A 9,740-nucleotide genomic window follows, 5' to 3' on the forward strand; every position below is an offset into this window, starting at 1 on the left:
CGCGTTCCCTTGCCTGGCGTTAATTCACATGCTAAAATGTGGCTTTTTACTGTGTTTTTTTTTTCTGAAAAATCCTGTAGCTCAGCAAATGTCAAGCCTTAAGAATGCAAAAGCTAAGGGAGGCCTGTTTAAAGTGGTTGTAAAGGCTTGTTTTTGCTAGAATAAAAAAAAAAAGCATTTGAAGATTCTACCACCACATCTGGAGCCATGGAGGAGGTGCTAGCATCCCAGACCCCATGTAGCAAAGCCTTTGCCTTCTGGTTTATCTGATCTGATAGTGCCCTAATCTTCAAAGGATAAATCTGAATTTTTGGAAACTGGTGCTAGAGTCTCAACAAGTTTAAGAAATTCTTATCCTCTTTAGGAAAGGGAAAACACTTTTTCGCCGATGGCACATAAATTTAATTTTCTGGTTCTTTCCTGGATTCCTTTCTGGTTCCTGAGAAATTTCCCTTTCTGGTTCCTGAGAATTCTCAGGATTAAAAGCTTGAGAGATTGATGGAAAGGAACAATGCATTCTGCCCTGCTGCTCCTGCAAACCCTTGTATATCCTATTTTGCACAGACAGTACTGAGGGAGGATTAGGAATCTGTTCAGTTGCATTAACTGCCTGTAACAGTTGCTCAAATGTTCTCAATCACAGCCTAGCTGTAATCAAAGGCACCTATATGATGAACCTTGAAAGAGGCAAATGATGACAATAAGAAAAGAGCCACCCTGAAAATGAGAAAGCTGACTTTTGTCTGCCTCTCCCCACAGAGCTCAGGTAAATGTGACACCAAACCAAAGGCCAAAAGTGACATCAGATGCGGAGTGACACCCTTCAGTGCCCACCGAGGTCCTGCTGAATGCAATCAGGAAGTAGCCCAAAGGAGGAAGGGTGCCAAACTACTTGGCGGCGTGGGAACCATCTGAATACCACCTCTACCAAGATATAGCTAAACCCAGAGGCAAAACAGAGGTCAAAGCTGGGGGCTTAAAGAGTTGTCAAGTATAAGTGTGGGAGCAAGATTCTGGTATAGGCATTACCTCTGTCCAAAAATGGGGGACTCCTCAAGGTAATATCCAGTTAGAAGCACACACAGAGCAAAGCCGCTCTAGGTGAGTAGTATTATGATTATTATACAGGATTTATATAGCGCCAACAGTTTGCTCAGCGCTTTACAATATAACAGGAGACAATACAGCAACAATACAAGAAGGTTAGAAGGGCCCTGCTCCTTGGAGCTTGCAATCTAAGAAGGAGGGGCTAGTGGTACAAAAGGTAATAACTGTGGGGGATGGACTGGTACGAGGAATAGAAGATTCCATTATTAGAGTAGTATAGATCATCCACTGATCATTACAGTGAAGGTGCACACACAGCTCTTCTGTGAAACTGCAAGGTAAAGAAAATCCGGAATTCGCTGCACTCATCAATCTTGGTGGTTATGAATAAGCACTAGTTTTTAGAATGAAACCTTTGTGTCCCTGACAATGTCTGTGATATGGATTTTTACCTATAACAAATAAAGATTGAAGAGTGCAGCAGATTCCAGATTTTCTTTACCTTGTAATATCCAGTTAGGATGCAGCAAATCTGGGACCATGGGGGGGATCACTGACCCAACAGCCATCTGGTCAAAGGAAGGAAAACAAGAATCACTTCAGTATACTCTTGGATGTGCTAAAACACAAAGTAAGGGGTGTGAGGGGTTTAATCTCTTGACTTGTGTTCCTGAAGAGAGAAGAAGGACCATTCATCTCATGTTGCTGATTAGGGAAATATTAAGATTAGTGAGCAATTTGATCACGGAATATATTCTCCAATAAGTATTTCTGACCAGTTGGGACACTCCCAGTGGAAACTAGAATTTATGTGAATAGTTTACTGGAGCTACAGTATATGTGATCTTGCCAGAATCTCTCTGTGCAATATCGGAGTTCCTATATCCCTACTAATCTAAGCAGCCTGGGAAGTAACTGTACCGTACTTCTGACAGGCTGTAAATGCCTTTTAGCACATGATTTTTCTAGGATTTCTCTCTTTTTTCATATGCATTTCTCAAAAAAGTCACCTTTTTTCGTCTCTTGAGATCTACATCTTGCAATGGAAATCATGTTCCAAGCAGCACTGCAGAAATGTCCTAATCTATTAATACTTGCATTTCATAATCCCAAACTATGCATCGGCTTAACAGCTAAACCTAGGGCTAGGGCACTTTCCAGAGGAGAAAACTCTAAATACATTTACAAGAAAATAACTGTTTGAAAAAGCCCATTTGTCAAAAAGGAAAACCAGCTGTAATTATTTTAAATTACACTGCAAAGATAATATACCATATATTTACACCGGTATATAAAAAATAAAATGCTGCATTAGGGACCCCTTCACAGTTTTGTATTTATTAAGGCATGCACTGTAACGCAAGCGTTTGTTAAAGCAACCTGTTCATTCTGAAAACCCCAACAGAGACAGTATCTGATAGGATACAGTGACTGTATAAATGAAACAGAGATAGTGAGCGCTCCTAAAATCAAGCTGCTAAAACACAAAAAGGTACCAATAAAGCCTTCAAAATAAACCAGAAATATATAGAGGTGTAGCGCCACACCTCTTATTTCTAGGATACAGTGACTGCTTGATCGATACTTTTCGGCTCAGCTCAGTCAACTTTTAAGTCGACTTTGTTGAGCCAGATAGTGCCACCCATGCTTCGAATTGCGTCCTATTCAGCAAAATCAGCCAAGATTCAAGCCGTGTATGGGTAGCTTAAAGAAGAACTCTGGGAAAGGTTAAAAAAACCCAAAAAACGAAACAAACACTAAACTGTTAAGTTTTCAAAATTCTTACCAATTAGGAGAAAAGTCTAATTTAATTTTCATGACCTCATTTCTGTATTTCAAAAGAGAACAGCATCTGCTCTGCTAAGGAAGGTGGTATAACAGCAGAGATTACATCATATCCTCTCCTCTCTCCCTCCGCAGTAAAAGGAAACTAAAGTTCCCATCAACCACAGGGAATTGTGAATGTGGGGGGGTACACTAGGCCTGTACATGTTGAATGTGTCAGAGTCTCGGTCCACCTACCACTGTAAGCAGGGCTGAATTACATCACGGCTTCCTGGAGAAAGAACTAAAGAAAGGGATGTGCCAAGACCAGTGGCTGGGGGAATAGGAAGCAGAGAAGCCACTGGCGTTACAAACAGGAAACCAATGACAATTAATGATTTGAAATGAATAGGCTATTTCAGAGCAACCACAAAGTGAGCCAGAAGATGGATAGCATATTCAGTGAAGGTAGGAAATCAGCAACAAGGACATGTAAAGAAGTTTTTGCCCGGAGTTTGCTTTAAGATCCACTCACCACAAACCACATACAAATGCAGCGAACAAGATTTCTACAATATGTATTACACTAAACAGAAAGCTGTTAAGTATACCTAATTAGTTTGTATCTACACCTAGAGGCTGGGTGACAGACACTACGGGAAATTCCTAAAATATGACACAAAAGTGAAGCCTCTTAACAAAGACCAACCAGGGTTTATATTTGACATGAAAAAATACCAACGTACGGTGCTGTTGAAAACAGCTCTGCTTCCCTTTATTCCTGTATTCATAATAACGAAAATGCTAGAGTCAATGAAAAATACTAACACGGACAATTGTAAATACCATCGCAAATCCCAAACACGCACAAGAAAGTGTGCATAGAGGTCTCTCATTATTTGCAACCAAGGCAACTGCTCTTTCTTAGGATGTGTTAGGCATCCAAAGGAGATGCAAAAGCATCAAAAAATCTTTATTGCTCAAATTGACCCCCACAATGCCTTGTATATTCAGGAGGTCCTTGAATTGGTGGATAGTGAAAAGATGTCAAAGCATGACTTGGCTGTGTAATAATTAGACATGATAGTTCAGCATGGAAAATGAGTAGGTTCACACAAAGAACACAACTCTTCTATGAGACATGCTTGAAAAACAAATGACAATCTTAAATGTCAGCAGTAAATGGAAAATGTAGGTAACAGGTTTAAGGAACACAGCAAATTTGTATGTGGGCTGGGGGTGGTGTGGAAAGTTGTGGAACCTAATCTAATAGCACAGCAGTGTGCACGCCTGTTATGTGACTTCCCATTAAGCAGTGTAAGCAGCCAGTCCTGTGTGACATGATGAACTGTACAACTGACACAGTAATAGAGTTAAAGGGAGCCAAATTGTAATTACCACTGACCTTCAAAGAAAAAAAATAGGGAGGAGGGCAAACAACATTTCCTGAAGATGCTATAGGACCCTGGGCTTACAGAAGCACCATCACAAAGACATAACAGAAATGTCCTTCATCACATACATGACTGCTCCTGTTACAAAGAATGGTTGACAACACAGAAATGCATCGTTCTAGTGAGGATCTATAAAAAGCTTCCACAGCCAGCAGCAGATACCACAAGGAAGCCAACAATTTTGAAATGTATGAGATACAGAACTCTACCCTTGAGGTACTCATAGACTGTATATGACCTTCCTAAATGGAACACAGCAATAAAAACAAAGGTCCACTGCTGTTCCAGAGTAATGTCAGTCTGGCACAAGCTGATCACAGGATCATAAGGGCTCTCTGGTGGGCTTAGCTCTGTATCATCTGAAGTGCTGATGACCTTGGTTACCGTCATCAGCCTGACTACACTGAAGTCTTGTGAATGCAACCACTCTCATATTTTGATTTTCTTCAAAGAGGTCAATCCCATGTAAGACAATTTCTACCCCCCCCCCCCCCCCCATTCAGTTAGACTGAGGGAATTTAGAAAGACTGAGGGACATTTACTAAGATGGATGAGTTCTGAAACAGCTGTGCATGGCAACCAACCCGCTTCCAGCTTTTCCTTTCAAAAATAAAGGGTTACGCTGACCATAGACTGTTAGTGTTTTGTTCTTTTTGTTTGGCCTTCTGGCTAACAGATTCCTTGGTCCACCTTGTTTGTGTGGATGGAGGAATCTGTTTTTTTCCCCCACCCCCAGATCATTTGAAAACCGCATTCATCTGCACCCTTCTATTTTCTGAAATGCCATCCTGCAACAAAGAGAGCACAGACAGCTCCTAATTAGTCAGCACAGTCATGTGCCCATGGTCACCATTATGATACTACACAGCCTCCAACTGTGTACAGATGTTTTTCAATGCTACACTGTGGGATTTACTAAAGCTGCAGAGTGCAGAATCAGGCGCACTTCTGCATAGAAACCAATCAGCTCCCAGGTTTTACTGCCAAAGACTAATTGTACTGAGGCTAGAAGCCGATTGCAAAATCAGGCTCATTTCTGCCTAGAAACCAATCGGCTCCTAACCTCAGCCTCAGTACAATTAGGGTTTGGCAGTAAAACCTGGAAGCTGATTGGTTTCTATGCAGAGGTGAGCCTGATTCTGCACTCTCCTACTTTAGTATATAAACCCCATCTGTCATGGGTGGCAGAAGATAATCAAAGGACCAAGTGCTGTGGTGAGAAGGGGATGTGCAGAGAGTGCTAGAAGTTCTTTTTAGTTTTCCTAAAAAGGTGATCTGACCCTTTAACTGAACAAGCTGAAGACGGGCTGGTTGGTTACCACGCACAACTTCTTCACATTCTATCTGCTCCACTTTTAGTAAATTCCCACCAGAGCACAGATTGATTGATTGCTAGATAGAAGTAGGATCCTGGGCTATGTGACAAGATCTCAGCACCTACATCCAGTATAGAATGGAACCAAATGGATTCCAGAGGGACAGACCCATCCCTGGTCTAAGGGACGTAAGCGGAGGCTTGTCTAGAAAAAAGCAATCAGAAGGGAAGCCTTGTGCTGCTGCTGTTTGGAGACATCTGTAACACTCCTCCCCAGGAGTGGGGGGGGGGGGGGTCCGGGGGAGCTGTGTTTTAAGCAGAAGGAAAATGCTGCTCCCCTCAGGGGCCCACAAAAAATGATGGTTATCTGTGTGTTCTGTTCACACATCAGTTAGCTTTTAGGAGGTGCATAGAAATGAAGTGTAACCGACATTTCCATAAAAAAAAAAAAAACCATTCTAACAACGTCAAGCACCATCCCCCAAAGCCTGCCCAACATGGGCACTAGACTGCAGAGTAGGGTTGCATAGATATGGTTTTTTTTTTTTACATCAGCGAGTACAATTACTTGTACACAAGTACTTGCCAACACCAATTATCGATTCCTTTGCGGTGCGATTTCAGCACCTTATAAAATGGGCAGGCTCAAATCGCACCCACAGGGAAAACATGCGATTGGCATTCCTGTTCAAATCACATGCGATCCTTTGCAGTGCGATTTGAGCCCATTCATTTTGCATGGGCTCAAAATGCACCGCAAAAAGTATTAGTTTCAGGTATCGGAGTACAAGTACTTGTGCGAATGCTTAGTATCGGTGCAACCCTACTGCAGAGAAAAGTGAAACATTTTCCACTAAAGACCCAAACACAAGAAAATCGTATGAAAATTTCTGTACAGGGCCGATTATCTGTTCGTTCATATAGTGCTTTCGACAGCCGATTCCGAAGAAAAAAAACTGAAGGTGATAGAAATTTTTTACTGTATGTGAAAATCTGATTTTCGCTCAATGCGTAAAGCAATCATACAGAAATAATCCGATGGAAAAAAAAAAAAACACCACAGATGATCAGAAGCAAAGAATGACCCAGAAGAGGATGGCAAAAAACACAGAAATTGTAACGAAGACAGAGTATTTCCCTACGTAAGCTGAGAATTTTCATACAAGGTAATACCATTGTCGGTTACATCATGATATGCATCTTTGTGGAAAATCAGAAGATCCTTAGTCAAATTTTCTCCAGGCGTGTGCTAGGCTTTAGGGTAATGTGAGCCAAATCTAGGGCTAGCAGGGGCAGGAGTGTGTGTACATTGCACGTGTTCCCGCAACAATTCTTAAAGGCACCCCATGCATTGGAAAATGTGGTGCGTTTTCAGGTGCATGAAACTGTATTGTGCAATAGCACCACTCTGTTCCATGCAGCTGCGATTCAAGGAAAAAAAGGGTCAGGGACTCTCGCTGCAGGATATGCAGGTCAGGAGCCCATTTGGAAGAATGGACTACTGAGCCCACACTAATGGGAGCCGTACCACATACTACAGTGTGACCCTAGACTTAAGCCTCGTACACATGATGACAATAGACCAATGATCGTCTGTTTTTTTTTCCTGCATGCTAGTCTCCATATCGAAAATGAAAACGTTGCTCAACTTACAAAAATTCTTGTATGACCGAATACAACTTCAGAAGTGATGTATTGTATTTTCGGACAAAACAGTACTGATTAAACAAAAATTCGTACGATCTGGTTCTGTACAAGAACAATTTTTGTATTTGTCCCTTCGGATAATTTCGGATGAACTGTCGTGATTAACTCTCGAAAGCAGCGTACCAAAAATCAGATTATCGTACAATTGATTCAAAAGCAGTATTCTGCGTGTGATTGTGTGTACTAGTTAAAAAAAAGGGCCCTCCATTTCCGATTAGAGGCCTGGCAGCCAAGAGAGAAGCTGATCAGTGTTAAGCCTTGTACACACAATGAGAATATCAGGCGAACGATCATCCGGTTTTTTTTTGCATGCTGGTCTTGTATGGAAAATGAAAAGGTTTCTAAAGTTATGAAAATTTGTTAAAAAGTTGTAGGACCGAACACAACTTCGGAAGTATTTCTGGATGAAAACCATACGGATTAAACAAAAATTGTACGATTTGGTTTAGTACAAGAATACTTTTTGCTTTTGTCCCTTCGGATAATTTTGGATGAACCGGCTCTAGAAATCAGCGTACCAACTATCAGATTTTCATACAATTGACTCTAAAGCAGGATTTTTTGTACGATTGTGTGTACTAGGCCTAACGGTCAAAAATAGTGCCCACCATTGCTGAAGAGAGGCCTGGCAGCCAACAGAGAAGGTGATCAGAGTGCGATCAGTGTTAAGTCTTTTACACACAATGAGAATATCAGGCGAACGACCATCCGTTTTTTTTTTTGCATGCTGGAAAATAAAGAGGTTTTACTGAAGTTATGAAAATTTGTTACAAAGTTGTAAGCCCGAACACAACTTCGGAAGTGATGTATTTGTATTTTCAGATTAAAATGAAAAAACGTATGTTCTGGTATCGTACGAGAAACATTTCTGTGTTTGTCCCTTTGAATAATTTCGGACGAAAGCAATGTACTAGCGATCAGATTATCGCACGATCGCTTCCAAGGCGGTATGTTTGTATGGTTTTCTGATGGTGTGCACTGGGCAGGATGCACAAGTCCTGTGTCTGGGAGGCATCACACTCAGGATGTCATCAACTTCTCTATCTGTCATCTCAATGGACGACTCACATCCTGTCATCACATGCATACATCCTTCCCCTCCAACAACATCCATCTAGAATATACACACAGATGAGATTATATATATATATATATATATATATATATATATATATATACACACATACACACATATATATATATACACACACACATATATATAAATATATAATACACACACATTATATATATATATAATATAATACAGCCCATGTGTGGGTGTTCCTATGTGTGAAGTTTTAGCCTTGCTGCCCCCATTCCATCAAGACAAAGCCCCCCTTTCTCTCTCCCTCCCCCCCCCACAACGACAGCTGTAACCTTGAGGCGGCACAGCCGGGCCCCCCTCCTCACCATGGCGAACCCGGAGAGCAGAGCCGAGGTGCGGCTGGAGGCTTTGAGCTTGGCCCGGCTCAGGTAGAGCTTCCTCCAGGACAGCGCCTGCATCGAGTGCTCGTTCAGACTCATGAGCTCCACGTAACTCCGGCTAATCCACTCCGGGTAGGACAGCTCCTCCTCCTTCACCTCCTGGGGGCGCGGGCGGGATTTCTGTGGCACCGCACTGCGCTCCGGGACCATTTGCCCGCCGCCTAGAACTGCGCGACCCCCCTCCTCATCCTACTGCCAGACACCCGCTACACAGCTACTGAGGCAACACAGGCTCCAAACGAAAGAGGGCGTCACCCGCTAATTCTGTACATTGCTACAGCTCAGCTTCCTCTAACGTCCGCCAACCAAGGCGCCTGTGACTTCCGCCAACCACGGAAACGGCTCTCTATTTCCGCCAGCCCTACTACCCATCCTGCTGACTTCCAACCCCTTGGTTGGGGCGTGGCTATAACTTTGCTTCTTTACTTCCGCCAGTCAGCTGTTGGCTTGTACTTATTTCTGCCAAACAACATGCACAATGTGAGCTTTCAGTTGTAGGCATAGTAAAACAATGTCGTTTGTGCCTTTTTTTTCTTTTTTTTAGGCCTCTTTCACACAGGCATTCCATATGTCTGTTTTTAATCTGTCTGTTTACGGATGGAAAACGGACCCCCATGTATTTCTATGGATTTAAGAATGTAAACGGATGAACATCTTTTTACATCCGTTAACATCCATTTTTTTGAATGGAAAAAAAGCCTATTTTTCTTCCGCAAAAAAACCCAGGAACAGACAAAAAAACGGATGTCAATGGACCAGAAACAGATGAAAACGGACATAAGAGGTTGAAAAACGGATGTAAATGGATTTAAACAGATGTAAACCAATGTAAACGGATGAAAAACGGATGTAAACGGATGAAAAAACGAATGTAAACTCATCTGTTTTTTCTTTGGAAAAACGTGACTGAACTGAAGAAAAAAAAACGGAATGCCTGTGTGAAAGGACCCTTACAAAGTTTTGGCAAA

At 42.0% G+C, this 9,740-nt stretch overlaps 1 protein-coding gene across 1 annotated transcript in view; it reads right to left on the reverse strand.

Annotated features, from left to right (window-relative positions):
- The window catches only part of LOC149473462 (calcium release-activated calcium channel protein 1-like), a 27,263-nt gene extending 18,177 nt beyond the window's left edge, over window positions 1-9,086 (reverse strand). The window contains exon 1 of the mRNA XM_089676445.1: window positions 8,698-9,086. Within this exon, the coding sequence (XP_089532571.1) occupies window positions 8,698-8,922 (225 nt within the window). The 5' untranslated portion in view covers window positions 8,923-9,086. The remainder of the gene's footprint in view (window positions 1-8,697) is intronic.
- Window positions 9,087-9,740: the final 654 nt, after the last annotated feature.

Source organism: Staurois parvus, unplaced genomic scaffold, assembly GCF_062004578.1.
Source record: "Staurois parvus isolate SC_StPar_1 unplaced genomic scaffold, SC_StPar_1.0 ptg000014l, whole genome shotgun sequence".
Taxonomy (NCBI): Eukaryota; Metazoa; Chordata; class Amphibia; order Anura; family Ranidae; genus Staurois; species Staurois parvus.